This window comes from Aotus nancymaae, unplaced genomic scaffold, assembly GCF_030222135.1.
Source record: "Aotus nancymaae isolate 86718 unplaced genomic scaffold, 86718_ANA_hifiasm-v0.15.2.pri h1tg000053l, whole genome shotgun sequence".
NCBI lineage: Eukaryota > Metazoa > Chordata > Mammalia > Primates > Aotidae > Aotus > Aotus nancymaae.
Genome location: NW_026988467.1, coordinates 28,786,628 through 28,802,655, shown reverse-complemented (window position 1 = coordinate 28,802,655; position 16,028 = coordinate 28,786,628). Strand labels below are relative to the sequence as shown.

The window sequence follows — 16,028 nt, the reverse complement described above, 5'->3', positions numbered from 1 at the left end:
TTCTGTTTTTTTTTTTACTTTTTTTCTTTTCTTTTCTTTTTTTCTGTTTTTTAGGGACAAGTTCTCAATCTGTTACCCAGGTTGGAGTGCAGAGGTGCAATTACAGCTCACTTCAACCTCTGCAGAGGTGCAATTACAGCTCACTTCAACCTCAACCTCCTTGACTCAAGTGATCTTCCCACCTCAGCCTCCCAAGTAGCTGGAACTACAGGCATACACCACCACACCTGGCTAATTTTTTTATTTTTTAATTAAAAAAAAATTTTTTTTTATTTTTTTCTAAAGATGGGGTTTCACCATATTGGTCAGGCTGGTCTCGAACTTCTGACCTCAGGTGATCCGCCCACCTCAGCCTCCCAAAGTGCTGGGATTACAGGCATGAGCCACCGCGCCCGGCGATTTTTTTAAAATTTTTTGTGGAAATGAGGTCTCGCTATGTTGCACAGACTAGTCTTGAACTTCTGGGCTTAAGTGATCCACCCACCTTGTCCTCCCAAAGTGCTGGGGTTATAGGCTTGAGCCACTGCACCTGGAAGTTGGCATAGTTCTAATTGTTCTATATGTATTAATTCTTTCATCTTCACAAGACCCTATGAGGAAGTTACTAATGCATTATTGTAGTAGGAAACCACAGCAGAGAGACATGATGTAATTATCATGAAACCATACAATCATGAAGCCAGCACTTTGGGAGGCCGAGGCGGATGGATCACTTGAGGTCAGGAGTTCAAGACCAGCCTGGCCAACATGGTGAAACCTCGTCTCTACTAAAAATACAAAAATTAGCCAGTCGTGGTGGCAGGCACCTGTAATCCCAGCTACTCAGGAGGCTAAGGGAGGAGAATTGCTTAAATCCAGGAGGAGAGGTTTCAGTGAGTCGAGATTGCACCACTGCACTCCAGCCTGGGTGACAGAGTGAGATTCCATCTCAATTAAAAAAAAAAAAAAATCATGAAGCCAGGATTCTGACTCAGGCAGTCAGACTCTAGAGGCCATGATGAATACTCTGTATTATTTCTGGTGAGCCCATTTAGATTTCTGCTGTTATACTTGGGGAAACTGAGCACCAGAGACAGTATAGACTCTTGGCCTGTCACACAGCAAATTAATGTGAACAAAGCTGAGGCTAGAAACTCACATCCGTCTTCCTGGGGCTCTCACTCTGTCCAGTAACAGACCAGGAGGGGTGCAGGGATAGGGGGCTCACCCAGAACTGAAAAAGAGGGCTTCCCAAGGCTCAGGGGCAGAAGGGAGAGAAACGGGGCTGGGAACCCACTCGCTTTCTGAGATCAAGCATCTTGAGATCAAGGTAGGGCTTTGAAGAAGGCAAACAGAACGGTAGGTCAGGGAGGATTGCGGTGAATGGTCTTCCAGAACATTCTTGCCACTTTAGGCTGGCCCCCAGACAGGATCAGAGGATACACCTTCTCGTGTCTGGAGGTGAGTCTTTAGGGGCCAGGAAAGCTCAAGAAACCCTTCCTGCTTGAGCTTTGCGCCAGAAGAAAAGGTGTATTTCCACCCTCCAGCAAGGAAGATGGGGAGAGCAGAGTCCCCCGGTGGCAACTCGGGCGGCACCCACCATTCTCCATGTATTCAGTGATGATGTAGATGGGCTCCTGGGTGACCACAGCGTAGAGCCGAACCAGCCGCTGGTGTTGCAGCTGTTTCATGAGATTGGCCTCCGCCAGGAAGGCATCCGGGGACATACTGCCCTGCTTCAGGCTCTTCACCGCCACCTTCGTGTGATCATTGTAGTACCCTGGGTCAGAGGAGGGAAGGAGTGGGAGGGTCGCCAGGCAGCAGTCCTGGGACTCTCACCACCTCTGCAGCCCCTCCCGTTCCCCTCTTCCCAGGCAGTCCTGGAGGCCACACTCACCCATCCACACCTCCCCGAACTGTCCAGCCCCCAGCCGCTCCACCAGCTTCAGCGTCTCCCTGGGAACCTCCCACTCGTCCTCCCACCAGGGCTTCTGGGGCTTCTGGGTCTGACAGGGGCGGCTCAGCCGTGTGCACAACCCATCTGAAGCATCTGCGAGGACAAGGGAGTGGGGAAGGCGGTCTCGTATTGACACCACCTCCGCCACTTCTCCAAGCCCCCATCTAGGGGAAATGGGCTAGCAAAAACCGCCTCCCCCACTTCTCCAAGCCCCCATCCAGGGGAAGTGGACTAGCAAAAACCACCTCCCCTACTTCTCCAAGCCACCATCCAGGGGAAGTGGACTAGCAAAAACCACCTCCCCCACTTCTCCAAGCCCCCATCCAGGGGAAGTGGATTAGCAGGCAGGTGTGGGGCTGTCACCCAAACACTTGGGGCCGTAGGGTGCGGTTCCACACCTCACCCACTGCGGGGAATGGAGGAGCGCATTGAAAGATGGTTGGGGGACACCCGAGGGGGACTGAGGGAAGATAGGGCACGGGGAAGGGGTCCTTCCAGGCTCACTGGTGTAATGGCGGACCAGTTCATGCAAGCCGGGAAAAGTGATTCGCGGGGAGATGTAGAAGCCACCGTTGTCCAGATTACGGATCTTGTAATGTTTCACCACCTCTCCCTGGTTCTGGTCGAAGTCCCGGACCGACAGTGAAAACGATCCTGAATGAATGAATGTATGGATAAAGGAACGAAAGAACGCAGAGTCTGGCCCGCCACCACGGCCCCCACCTCGGGCTCATCCTGCGCGCCCCACTCCGGCTCACCCCACGCCCCCACCTCGGGCTCACCCCGCGCGCCCCCCTCTGGCTCACCCCGCGGTCCCCACCCCCGCGCCGGGTCGAGGCCGCCGCCCGCTCACCCGCGGTGCTCTCGCTCTCCCGGATGAGGAAGGAGCCGTGAGTGTTCCCGGGCGCCAGGAGCTGCCGCTCCGCGTCCTTGCGGCTCAGGTTCTTGAAGAACCAGCTGGTCAGGGCGGAAGCGAACGCAGGCCGTCGGCTGTTGTCGAATCTTCCTCCGTGGCCCACAAGCCTTCACCGCCACCCCAGGCCCACTCCCTGCTCCAGAATCCCTAGATCTGCTCCCATCCCCCCTCCACGACGGGACCCCACTCACGGTTCCGGCTCCAGGCTGTTTGCTTTGGCCACAAAATTGAAGGGGATGAAGCCTTCCTGGCCCGTGGTCAGGGACTGCGCCTTCCACCACTCGCCGTTCCTGCGCCACGGAGGCTGGTCAGTGCGGCCCACTCAGCCGTCGATCTGAGGCCATCCCTCAAAGGCCCCCCCAACCCTTAAGCCAGCCTCCCCGAACCCTGGCTCCGCACTCCTGAGCCTCGAATTTTGTCCCAAGAGCGGCCACCCTAGCCGGTCAAGGGCCGCAGGAGGGCTGCGGTACCGGAGATCCCCACTCCCTCACGGACTCCCCAGAGCGAGGTGGTCAGGGACTCACTGCTCCAGGATGCGGAGCTGTTCCCCCTTCTCAAAGCCCAGGTCTCCGTCGTGAGAGGGCTTGTAGCTGTGCAGGGCGATAACCAGGTTGTCTGTAAAGACAAGGGGCGTCAGGGAGAACCGGCCTGAGATGGGCAGGAAGCCTGGAGTTACCGGGCAGGTGACGAGGAAGGCAGGATAGGGGAGAGAGTAGGTGGGGAGGAGGTGGAAGCCGACAGCCAGGGATCCGCAGGCCTTGTTTTTCAAGCCCTGCTGCCTGGGGTCACCTTGCAGTGGGGAGGCCGGCGGATTGGAGCCCTCGTAGCGGACCAGTGGGTCCCGCACCTCAGAGCCGTTTCGGAAGAGCAGCTGTAGGGTGGGGGATGAAGAGTGGAGTCAGAGAGCAGAAGACTGGGTCAGACCCTGGCCCCCTTCCCCTCTGCTCTCAGCCTCTCCAGCCTAGTTGGGTCTTATCCCTGAATTGACCAACTACTTGCTGTGTGATCTTAGGAGAGTCCCTTTCCCTCTCTGGGCCTCTTTTCCTTTCCTGTATTCCAGGGGAGAGGGCCGCTGTATTCTTTCAAGGGCCTGTAGTGCTGGTCATGTCTTCCTCCTGGGTTGCATGGTCTACCCAACTCCCTCACCAAGGCCCCTGTCTTGCCTCTTACCGTGGCCTTGCCATCCAGTGGGACTATGGGATAATGGCAGTTCTCACACACATCGATGTTCTCCATCCAGTCATCTTCCGGGTGTGAGCTGCAGCCACAGCCCATGGTCCCTGAGGGAATGGAGAGGGGGCTGAAGGGGCTCCCCCATGATCTGCTCCCCCAGCATCAGACATCATGGGGCCTTGCCCTGGAAAGTTCCAAAAGTACCTGAGATCGTGAGATCCTGGGATCCCCATTCACCAGTCACAGAAAAGCTAAAACAGGGGGTCCCAGCTCCAAACCGGTGCTCCCTCTGAGCCCTCAGGGTACAAGTAAATTCACACAAGGCCCCTGAGCCCTAGCCCCACCCTCCCACCTGGGATGGGCAAACCGCCACAGGCACCTTTGTTAGTCTAGTTACCCACTTCCTGCCTCTGCCCCCTCCCTTTCCCTCTGCTGGTACCGGTTTCTGTAGGGAGGACTACCTCCTAAAGATGACACACACTTCCCCAAGCCTGGGGGAGACCTCACTCCATCAGACTCTCCCTTACTGGAGAGATGTGCACGCCCCACCCACCTCCTTTTATAATTCCCCTGTCTAACTGAGGAGGCTGAGAAAGAGACTTCCACTCCCAAGGTCTGCCATCAGGCCCCGCGTTCCCCACACATCCCCACAGTCATCTCACAGCGTTTCTTCAAACAGGGGCCTGCTCCTCCCCAGCACAAAACCCCCCAGTGGCTCTGTGGGCCATAACTTTTTTGTTTATTTGCCTGTTTTAGCAGTGGAACTTTTTTGTCTGATGAAATCAAGCAGAACTCCATAGATAAGGTGATAAAAGTGGGCCTGTTTTGCCTGAAGCAGAGTGAGGGCCTTGCTTTGAAGCTCCTGGAGTCCCCACAGCTCCTCCTTCTCTAGGGCGGCTCCTTAGAGTACTTGGAAAGCTCTGTCCTCGAATAAAGTTTAATGTTCCATGTATTCCAGATCTCGCATATCAAGATCAAATCTACCTCCAAAGTCCATTCTGCTACACACACACTCTCTCTCACACACACTCACACACACCCTATATACACACACACCCTACACACACACAGGCACCCACCCCCCCACCCCCCACACAGAGGCATCCACACTCACACACACAGAGGCAGGCACACACACACGCACACACACACACTCCCTCTCACACACACACTGTCACACACACACACTCTCTCATACACACACACAGGCACCTCTACCCCACCCCACACACAGACGAATCTACACTCACACACACTCACATACACACACACCCCCCACAGGCATTCCCCCCTACACACACTCACACACAGACTCATCCCCCCCAACACACAGGCACCACTCCACACACATACATAAACACATACACTCATCCCACCCACAAGTACCCACACACAGACACACACACACTCACACACAGGTATCCACACACATATTCACATACACACCCTATATACACAGACACCCACACCCATGAACACACACACCCACATACACACACATACACAGGAACCAACACCCACACAAATGCACTTATCCAACACACACACACACATTCCCCCTCCCACACACACATTCATACACACAGGCACCTCTACACTAACACAAACACATCCAGTCACCCACACACACTCATCCACACCCATACACACACACACACTCATATCCCCAGACACACACACACGCAGGCACTGGCATCCCCTCCACACACACACCCACACACCCACACACCCACACTCACACACAAATACACACTCACACACAGGCACCACACACACACACAGCCTGTGTTCTGAAATTTTTGCCTTTCCCAAACACCCCGTGCTATTTTCTTACTTCATGCCTTTGTACTTGTGGTTCCCCCTGCTTTGAAATGCTCTCTCTCTCTCTCTTCCTCTCTCCCTGTCTCTCTCTCTCTTCTGAGACAGGGTTTCCCTCCCTTGCCCAGGCTGGAGTGCAGTGGCACAGTCCCTTTAGACCTCCTGGGCTCAAGCAATCTTCCCACCTCAACCTCCCCCCAGGAGCTGACACCAAAGGTGTGCACCATCATGCCCAGCCGATTATTTTTTCCTAGAGATGAGGTCTCACTATGTTGCTCAGTCTGGTCTCGAACTCCTGGGCTCAAGCAATCCTCCTGCATTGGCCTCCCAAACTGCTATGATTACAGGCATGTGTTGCCATGCCCAGTCGGCATGCTCTCTTTTGTCCACCTGCTGAATTCTAACAGCCTTCAAGGCTCAACTCAAATATTACTTTTCTTTTTTTTTCTGCAACCTCTGTTTCCCAGGTTCAAGCAATTCTCCTGCCTCAGCCTCCTGAGCAGTTGGGATTACAGGCATTCACCATCATGCCTGGCTAACTTTTGTATGTTTAGTGGAGACAGGGTTTCACCACGTTGTCCAGGTTGTTCTCGATTTCCTGGCCCCAGGTGATCCTCCTGCCTCAGCCTCCTAAAGTGCCGGGATTATAGGCATGAGCCACTGCAGCTGGCCTAAATATCACCTAGTCTGTGAACACTTCACAATGCTCTTTGCTTCCTTCTCGCCCCAGGCTCCTACAACATTCTATTCAGACCACAATCATCAATTTAGGCACAGAGTTCCATGATTACTGATTTACATGTCAGCTCCACAGTCCTACTGCCTCTCCCATACCTCTGATGAGACTAGGGGTTCATCAAGAGCATAAGCTGTACTTTATTTGTCTGAAAGCCACCAGCACCCAAAATTAGTTAATAAATGTCAATTGGAACATGAAGTGTTAATGCACAGAGTCTCGCATCTGCAAAGGTCTTAGAAACCAGCAAGCTTACCAGGTGCGGTGGCGCACACATGTAATCCCAGCACTTCGGGAGGCTGAGGCCGGTGGATCACCCAAAGTCAGGAGTTCAAGCCAGCCTGGCCAACATGGTGAAACCCCATTTTTACTAAAAATACAAAAAATTAGTTGGGCATGGTGGCATGCGCCTGTAATCCCAGCTACTTGGGAGGCTGAGGCAGGAGAATCGCTTGATCTTGGGAGATGGAGGTTGCAGTGAGCCGAGATGCACCTTTGTACTCCAGCTTGGGCAACAAGAGTTGAAACTCCATCTCAAAAAAAAAGAAAGAAACCAGCAAGCTGGGCGCTGTGGCTCATGCCTGTAATCCCAGCACTTTGGGAGGCTGAGGCGGACGGATCACAAGCTCAAGAGTTCAAGACCAGCCTGGCCAATATTGTGAAACCCTGTCTCTACTAAAAATACAAAAATTAGCCAGGCGTGGTGGTAGACGCCTGTAACCCCAGCTACTCAGGAGGCTGAGGCAGGAGAATCGCTTGAACCTTGGAGGTAGAAGTTGTGGGAGCCAAGATGGCGCCATTGCACTCCAGCCTGGTGACAGAGAGAGACTCCGTCTCAAAAAAAAAAAAAAGAAAAGAAAAACCAGCAAGCCTAATCTCCAATGTATTCTTTGTTGAGATAGACTCTCACTCTCTTGCCCAGACTGTAGTGCAATGACCCAATCCTAACTCATTGGAATCTCAAACTCCTGGGTTCAAGTGAACCCAGGCCGTAACTCAGCCTCCTGGGTAGCTGGCACCATCACACCCAGGTGATTTTTTATTTATTCTAGAGATGGGGGTCATGCTATGTTGCCCAGACTGGTCTTGAACTCCTGGCCTCAAGTGATTCTTCCTCCTTGGCCTCCCAAAGTGCTGGGATTACAGCATGAGCTGCCATGCCTGGCTAAACCTCTGATTTTAGATGAGCAAACTGAGGCCCACAGAGGCATGCTTAAAGTCACACAACCTATTTGGGGTAAAGTCAGAGTTGCTGGCCAGGTGTGGTGGCTCACATCTGTAATCCCAACACTTTGGGAGACAGAAGAAGTAGGATCATTTAAACTCAGGAGTTCCAGACTAGCCTGGGCAACATAGTGAAACCTCATCTCTAGAAAAAAACTAAAAAATTAGCCAGGTGTGGTGGTGCATGCCTGTAGTCCCAGCTGCTTGGGAGGCTGAGGAAGAAAGATCACTTGAGCCTAGGACATCAAGGCTGCAATGAGCTATGATTATGCCACTGCACTCCAGCCTGGATGACAAAAAAAAAAAAAAAAAAAGCAGACCAGGCACAATGACTCATGCCAGTAATCCCAGAACTTTGGGAGGCCATGGCGGGTGGATCACCTGAGGTCAGGAGTTGAAGACCAGCCTGACCAACATGGAGAAACACTGTCTCTACTAAAAATACAAAATTAGCTGGGTGTGGTGGCATATGCCTGTAATCCCAGCTACTTGGGAGGCTGAGGCAGGAGACTTACTTGAACCCAGGAGGCAGAGGTTGCGGTGAGCTGAGATCGTGCCATTGCACTCCAGCCTCGGCAACAAGAGCGAAACTCCATCTCAAAAAAAAAAACAAAAAAAAACGCAAGCAGGCCGGGTACGGCGGCTCACGCCTGTAATACCAGCATTTTGGGATGCCAAGGTGGGTGGATCACTTGGGGTCAGAAGTTCGAGACCAGCCTGGCCAACACAGTGAAACCCCTTCTCTACTAAAAATACAAAATAATAATAATTAACTGGGTATGGTGGCATACACCTGTAATCCCAGCTACTCGGGAGGCTGAGGCAGGAGAATCGCTTGAACCCAGGAGGTGAAGGTTGCAGTGAGCTGAGATCCTGCCACTTCCACTGCACTCTGTACTCCAACCTGGGTGACAGAGACTCCGTCTGAAAAAAAAAGCAAATCGCCCGGCGCAGTGGCTCACGCCTGTAATCCTAGCACTTTGGGAGGCCGAGGTGGGTGGATCACCTGAGGTCAGGGGTTCAAGACCAGCCTGGCCATCATGGTGAAACCCCATCTTAAAAAAAAAAAAAAAAAAAAAGCGAATTCATGCTGGGTGTAAGCGGAGGCGGGGAGCAGTGGAAGTTCCTCATTAGCAAAAATCAGAAGACTGGCCCCAAAGTTAAAGAGACCTAAGTTCAAACAGTGGTTTTGACACTTACTGTATGGCTTTGCTGAAATCATGCCTCCTAAGCCTCACTATTCCTCTCTGTCAAATGGGGCTCTTCATCCATTTCTTGTAAGCTCCATAAATGTTAGCTTAGTTTAGTGCTTAGAAACACTTTCACCAGTGCATATTCTGTCTACTGACTCCTGCTTTGGAAAGTGGGAGAATGGAGCGGGATAATTAATCTCCTTTGCTTTAGACTTTCTTTCTTTTTTTCTTTCTCTTTCTTCTTTCTCTCTCTCTCTCTCTCTCCTCTCTCTCTCTCTTTCTTTTTTTTATAGACAGAATCTCGGCTGGGCATGGTGGCTCATGCCTATAATCCCAGCACGTTGTCTTAAATTTTTTTTTTTTTTTTTTTTTTTTAGAGATGGGGTTTCACCCTGTTGGCCAGGCTGGTCTTGAACTCCTGACCTCAGGGTATCCACCCACCTCAGCCTCCCAAAGTGCTGGGATTACAGGCATGAACCACCTCATCCGGTCAATCCCAGCACTTTGGAAGTCAGAGGCAGGTGGATCACAAGGTCAGGAGTTCCAAACCAGCCTGGGCAACATGGTGAAACCCCGTCTCTACTAAACATACAAAAGTTAGTGGAGCATGGTGGTGCACGCCTGTAATCCCAGCTACTCAGGAGGCTGAGTCAAGAGAATTGTTTGGGCCGGGCGTAGTGGCTCACACCTGTAATCCAAGCACTTTGGAGGCCAAGGCGGGCGGATCACCTGAGGTAGGGAGTTCAAGACCAGCCTGACCATCCCGGTGAAACCCTGTCTTTATAGAAAAAAAAAAAAAGAGAGAGAGAGAGAGAATTATTTGAACCTGGGAAAAGATGTAGTGAGCATCCTGTTGTTTTTGATATTCATAGAGCCTTAGGAAACCACAGGTTGGTTGTGTTGTAAAGAGAATATCAACATCAGATGGAATGTGGACTTAGACCAGTAAGGTCCCTTCCATGATTGACATTCTTGGAGGCTTTAGCAAATGGCAAGAGAAAGATTGTAAAAGTTTGAGGTTAAGAAGAGGGAATGTATAGGAAGAAGGAAGAGCTGGAGAAGAAGGAGAAGGAGGAGAAGGTGAAGGAAAGTGAGGGGGAGAGGGAGGAGATGGGAGAGGAGGGGGAGGAAGAGGAGGAGGAGAAGGAAAGGGTACAGTAGCTCAGGCCTGTAATCCCAGCACTTTTGGAGGCTGAGGCAGGAGGATCTCTTGAGTCCAGGAATTAGAGATCAGCCTGGGTAACATAGTGAGGCCTTATTGCTATAAAAAATTTAAAAATTAGCAGGGCAGGTCCGGGCATGGTGGCTCACACCTGTAATCCCAGCACTTTGGGAGGCCGAGGAGGGTGGATCAGGAATTCAAGACCAGCCTGGCCAACATGGTGAAACCCTGTCTCTACTAAAAATACAAAATTTAGCCAGGTGTGCTGGTGGGTGCCTGTAATCCCAGCTACTCGGGAGGCTGAGGCAGAGATTTGCTTGAACCCAGGAGGTGGAGGTTTCAGTGAGCCAAGATCGTGCCACTGCACTCCAGCCTGGGCAACAGGGCGAGACTCCATCTCAGAAAAAAAAAAAAAAAAAATTAGCAGGGCATGGTGGTGCACCCCTGTAGTCCTGGCTACTCGGGAGGCTGAAGCGGGAGGATCACTTGAGCCTGGGAGGTTAAGGCTGCAGTGAGCCGTGAACACACCACTGCACTCCAGCCTGGATGACAGAGGAAGAGAGAGACACCCTGTCTCAAAACAAGGCTGGGTGCTGTGGCTCATGTCTGTAATCCCTTTGGGAGACCTAGGCAGGAGAATTGCCAGGAATTTGAGACCAGCCTGGACAACATAGCAAGACTCAGTCTCTATTTAAAGGGAAAAAAAAGAAGAGGAAGAGGAAGAAGAAAGAAGAAGGAGGAGGCGGCAGAAGAGAAGGGTAAACTAGAGTGCAACAGTGAGAACAGGCCAGTAGAAGGGGCAGAAGGAATCCAGGTTGGCGATTATAGGGCTGGAAGCTGGTACCTGGTCCAGGTTGGGGTCAGGCGGGGAGAGAAAAGGAGCCACAAGGCCTTGGGCTAGGATCCAGGAGAGCATGCAAAGCAGGTCCTATAATCCTGGACTGAATTTAGATCCAGAAAGTCCCTGACTTAAGACTGGGCCAAGGGCCGGGCGTGGTGCCTCAAGCCTGTAATCCCAGCACTTTGGGAGGCTGAGGCAGGCAGATCACCAAGTCAGGAGTTTGAGACCAGCCTAACCAATATGGTGAAACCCCATCTCTACTAAAAATATAAAAAAAAATTAACTGGGCGTGTGTGGCGCCCACCTGTAATCCCAGCTACTCGGGAGGCTGAGGCAGGAGAATCGCTTGAACCCGGGAGGTGGAGGTTGCAGTGAGCCAAGGCCACTGCACTCCAACCTCGGTGACAGAGCAAGACTCCATCTCAAAAAAAAAAAAAAAAAAACTGGGCCAAAAGTGAGAAAAAGTCAGGCAATGTTAAATTAAGATCAGAGGAACCCTAGCTTTTCAGGGCCCCTGCTGTTTCCTCTATGACCCCCAGCTGCAGGTGACAGATCTTGCCCTCTATAAGAATGTGAGCTTTGGAGCATAGGGCCTGGCAGCAATCGTAAGACCACAGAATCTGGCAATGCCAGAAAATTTTGTGATCAGACGGTCCCAGCCTGAAGTTTACATGCTCCCAGGAAGTCCCAGACTAGTGCCGGAGGCCTCTACATTATTTCAATATTTCAAAAATCTGAAAGGAAATTGTGCTATACTTTGTTTCTTATTTTGACAAATTGTATTATTTATTTCTTCAATGCATACTTAATTAAATCTCTGATTACAATTTATTTTTGTCTTTTTTTTTAATATATATAAGACGGGGTTTCACCATGTTGGTCAGGCTGGTCTTGTACTCCCGACCTCAGGTGATCCACCCGCCTTGGCCTCCAAAGTGCTTGGATTACAGGTGTGAGCCATCACGCCAGGCCTATTTTTGTCTTTTGAGACAAAGTCTTGCTCTGTCGCCCAGGCTGAAGTACAGTGGCACCATCTCGACTCACTGCAACCTCAGCCTCCCAGGTTCAAGCGATTGCCTACCTCAGCCTCCTGAGCAGCTAGGATTACAGGAACGTGCCACCATACCCAGCTAATTTTTGTATTTTATTTTTTGAGACAGAGTTTCGCTCTTGTTGCCCAGGCTGGAGTGCAATGGCGCGATCTCCGCTCACTGCAACCTCCACCTCTCAGGTTCAAGCGATTCTCCTGCCTCAGCCTCCTGAGTAGCTGGGATTATAGGCATGTGCCACCATGCCCAGCTAATTTTGTATTTTTAGTAGAGACTGGGTTTCTCCATATTGGTCAGGCTGGTCTCAAACTCCTGACCTCAAGTGATCTGCCCACCTTGGCCTCCCAAAGTGCTGGGATTACAGGCGTGAGCCACCACATCCAATTTTTTTGTTGTCGTTCATTTTGAGACAGAGTCTCACTCTGTTACTCAGGCTGGAGAGCAATGTGTGGTCTCAGCTCACTGCAACCTCCGCCTCCCAGGTTTAAGTGATTCTCTTGTCTCAGCCTCCTGAGTAGCTGGAACTACAGGTGTGCACCACCACACCCAGCTAATTTTTGTAGTTTTAGTAGATATGGCATTTCACCATGTTGGCCAAGCTGTTCTCGAATTCCTGACCTCATCATCTGCCTACCTCAGCCTCCCAAAGTTCTGGGATTACAGGCATGAGCCACCTCGCCCAGCCAACTGGTCAATTTTTGTATTTTTAGTAGAGATGGGGTTTCACCATGTTGTCCAATCTGGTCTTAAATTCCTGACCTCAGGTGGTCCACCTGCCTCGGCCTCCCAAACTGCTAGGATTACAAGTGGGAGCCACTGTGCCTGGCCAAATCTTTGATTGAAATTTAAACTTGAGGCCAGGTACAGTGACTCACACCTGTAATCTCAGCATTTTGGGAGGCTGAGGAGAGAGGATCACTTGTGCCAGGAGTTTGAGACCAGCCTGGGCAATGTGGTGAGACCCTTTCTCTATTAAAAAAAAAATTTTAACTTGACAACAAGAAAATTGGCGTCTAAATGAGGTAACTTAGTAGGTAAAGACTTTAAAATCATGAGATCCATGAGGGGAAGAGGGAGTGTAGAACAGAGAATGGCAAACGACACCTTGTCTTCATGAGAGTTCAGGAAACACTAATACGACTTACGAGCCTCGTTTTAAAGATGGAGAAGCTGGAGAAAAAGAGAGGTTAAGTGATTGTCCCAATAACATACTGCTGGGGGTTCCTGGCAGACACAAAACTCAAATCAAAACCTTACATCCTTTTTTATTTTAGATGAGGTCTCACTATGTTGTCCTGGCTGGTCTCCAACTCCTGGGCTCAAGTGCTCCTCTCACCTCAGCCTCCCAATAGCTGGGATATGTGGCTTGGCTCCTATGTCCTTTTTTTTTTTTTTTTTTTTTTTGAGACGGAGTCTTGTTCTGTAGGCTGCAGTGGCACAATCATCGGCTCACTGCAACCTCTGCCTCCTGGGTTCAGGTGATTCTTTGCCTCAGCCTCCCGAGTAGCTGGGATAACAGGTATGCCTCACCATGCCTTTTTTTTTTTGTATTTTTATTTTTGTATTTATTATTTATTTTGTATTTAGTATTTGTATTTTGTATTTTTAGTAGAGACAAGTTTTCGCCATCTTGGCCAGGCTGGTCTTGAACTCCTGACCTCGTGATCCACGTGCCTTGGCCTCCCAAAGTGCTGGGATTACAGGTGCGAGCCACTGCACCTGGCCAGCTCCTACATCCTTTATCAAGATCCTCTCCTATACCTTTCACTCCCTGGGAAGTCTAAGGGTGGAGAGCTAGGGCTGAGAGGTCTCGGAGAATGTGAGACACGAAGGCAGGTCTGACAGGGTAGGGTCCATTTCCCATGAAAAATGTGACCACTGTGCTGTTAACAAAGGCTTTTCTCTCCAAGACAATCCTCCCTTTACCCAGAATGCATGTTACTGGATATATATTTACCTGACTGGTGAATGCAAGTCTCTGCATATGAAAGCATATGCAGTGAGCACTGTGATTATGGGTGCATATCTGTGGGTTTGTGGGAGTCTGTGTGTGCAGAGGGATATATAACAGAATGAGAGTATTATAGCAGCTACTGTCCCTATGTTAATTGTGGGGTCATATAGGCACACATCTGTTTATACCAAATGTGGGTCTCATTCCCATTCTTCCGGTTTTTTTTTTTTTTTTTTAGACAGGGTCTAGCTCTGTCGCCCAGGCTGGAGTGCAGTGTAGTGGCACTGTCTCAGCTCACTGCAAACTCTGCCTCCCAGGCTCAACAGATCCTCTTACCTCAGCCTTCTGAGTAGTAGGAACTACAGGCCCATGCCCCCAAGCCTGACTAATTTTTATACTTTTTGTAAGGGTGGGGTTTCACCATGTTGGCCAGACTGGTCTTGAACTCCTGGGCTCAAGCAACCTGCCACCTTGGACTCCCAAAGTGCTGGGATTATAGGCGTGAGTTACTGTGCCCAGCCTTTTATTTTTATTTTTTTGTAGAGACAAAGTTTCACCATGTTGCCCAGGCTGGTCTCAAATTCATGGGCTCAAGCAGTCCTTCCACTTCAGACTCCAAAAGTGTTGGGATTGTAGGCATGAGCCTCCATGCCCAGCCTAATTTTTATTTTATTTATTTATTTATTTATTTATTTTGAGATGGAGTTTCACTCTTTGTTGCCCAGGCTGGAGTGCAGTGGCTCGATCTCAGTTCACTACAACCTCCGCCTCCCGGGTTCAAGCAATTCTCCTGTCTCAGCCTCCCAAGTAGCTGGGACTACAGGCGCTCACCACCATGCTCAGCTAATTTTTGTATTTTTAGTAGAGATGGGTTTTCACCATGTTGGCCAGGCTGGTTTCGAACTTCTGACCTCAGGTGATACGCCCACGTCAGCCTCCCAAAGTGCTGGGATTACAGGCATGAGCCACCATGCCCAGCCTATTTATTTATTTTGAAACGGAGTCATGCTCTGTCCACCAGGTTGGAGTGCAGTGGCACAATCGTGGCTTACTGCAACCTCCACCTACCATGTTCAAGCAATTCTCCTGTCTCAGCCTCCCAAGTAGCTGGGATTACAGGCACGCACCACCACACCCGATAATTTTTATTATTTTTAGTAGAGATGGGATTTCACCATGTTGGCAAGGCTGGTCTCAAACTCTTGACCTCAAGTGACCCGCCCTCCTTGGCTTCCCAAAGTGATGGGATGACAGGCATGAGCCACTGTACCTGGCCGGTGGCCTTTTTATAATCAGCATAAAATGCTCTGTGGAACACGGGCAGCCTTGAGTTTGACTGAGAACTTTACAGGCCCTAGTCGGAGGCAGCCTCAAATCTACAAAATTCTTACTCCTGACCTTGGATTCCTAAATTGGGAGAAAAGAATGTCCTGTTTCATTCACCCCAGAATCTGCCCTCATTGCTGGTTCTGGGAGCCCTGGGGATTCCTTTCATCTGTTTTTCTTTTTTTTCTTTTTCCACTTTTTTCAGACAATGAGAAATTTATATTAAGCTTTAATTTTGATTTTCTTTTTACTGACCTCATTTATTAACCTGGTTAGATCGTGTTGGCTACTCAGCAATCTTTTGTCAAACTAAGACCAGAAGGAGTCTGGGTGTGGTGGCTCAGGCTTGTAATCCTAGCACTTTGGGAGGCTGAGGCAGGAGGACTCCTTGAGCCCTAGAGTTCAAGCCTAGCCTGGGCAACATGGCAAAACCCCATCTCTACAAAAAGTACAAAAATTAGCCAGGTGTGGTAGCATGTGCCTATAGTCTCAGCTATTCGGAAGGCTGAAGTGGGAGAATCACTTGAGCCTGGGAGGCAGAGGTTGCAGTGAGCCATAGTCATGCCACTGCACTCCAGCCTGGGTGAAAGAACAAGACCCTGTCCAAAATATATATATATATAATTAGCTGGGCATGGCCAAGCATGGTGGTTTACACTTGTAATCCCAACATTTGGGAGGCCAAGGCGAGTGTATCACT

At 50.3% G+C, this 16,028-nt stretch overlaps 1 protein-coding gene across 5 annotated transcripts in view; it reads right to left on the bottom strand.

The window, feature by feature from the left end:
• Positions 1 to 16,028, bottom strand: part of LCK (LCK proto-oncogene, Src family tyrosine kinase) — a 35,776-nt gene that overhangs the window by 7,068 nt on the left and 12,680 nt on the right. For 2 of the 5 annotated variants that reach the window (XM_012440936.2, XM_064363627.1), the window contains exons 2-8: positions 4,023 to 4,132; positions 3,377 to 3,723; positions 3,044 to 3,142; positions 2,790 to 2,893; positions 2,441 to 2,590; positions 1,877 to 2,029; positions 1,580 to 1,759 (exon numbers count right to left, since the gene is read on the bottom strand). In XM_012440936.2, the coding sequence (XP_012296359.2) occupies positions 1,580 to 1,759; positions 1,877 to 2,029; positions 2,441 to 2,590; positions 2,790 to 2,893; positions 3,044 to 3,142; positions 3,377 to 3,723; positions 4,023 to 4,127 (1,138 nt within the window). In that variant the 5' untranslated portion in view covers positions 4,128 to 4,132. Of the gene's footprint in view, positions 1 to 1,579; positions 1,760 to 1,876; positions 2,030 to 2,440; positions 2,591 to 2,789; positions 2,894 to 3,043; positions 3,143 to 3,376; positions 3,724 to 4,022; positions 4,133 to 4,229; positions 4,337 to 16,028 lie in introns of those variants that run through there. The other 3 variants (XM_012440960.2, XM_012440954.2, XM_012440945.2) reach the window with 3 other exon arrangements.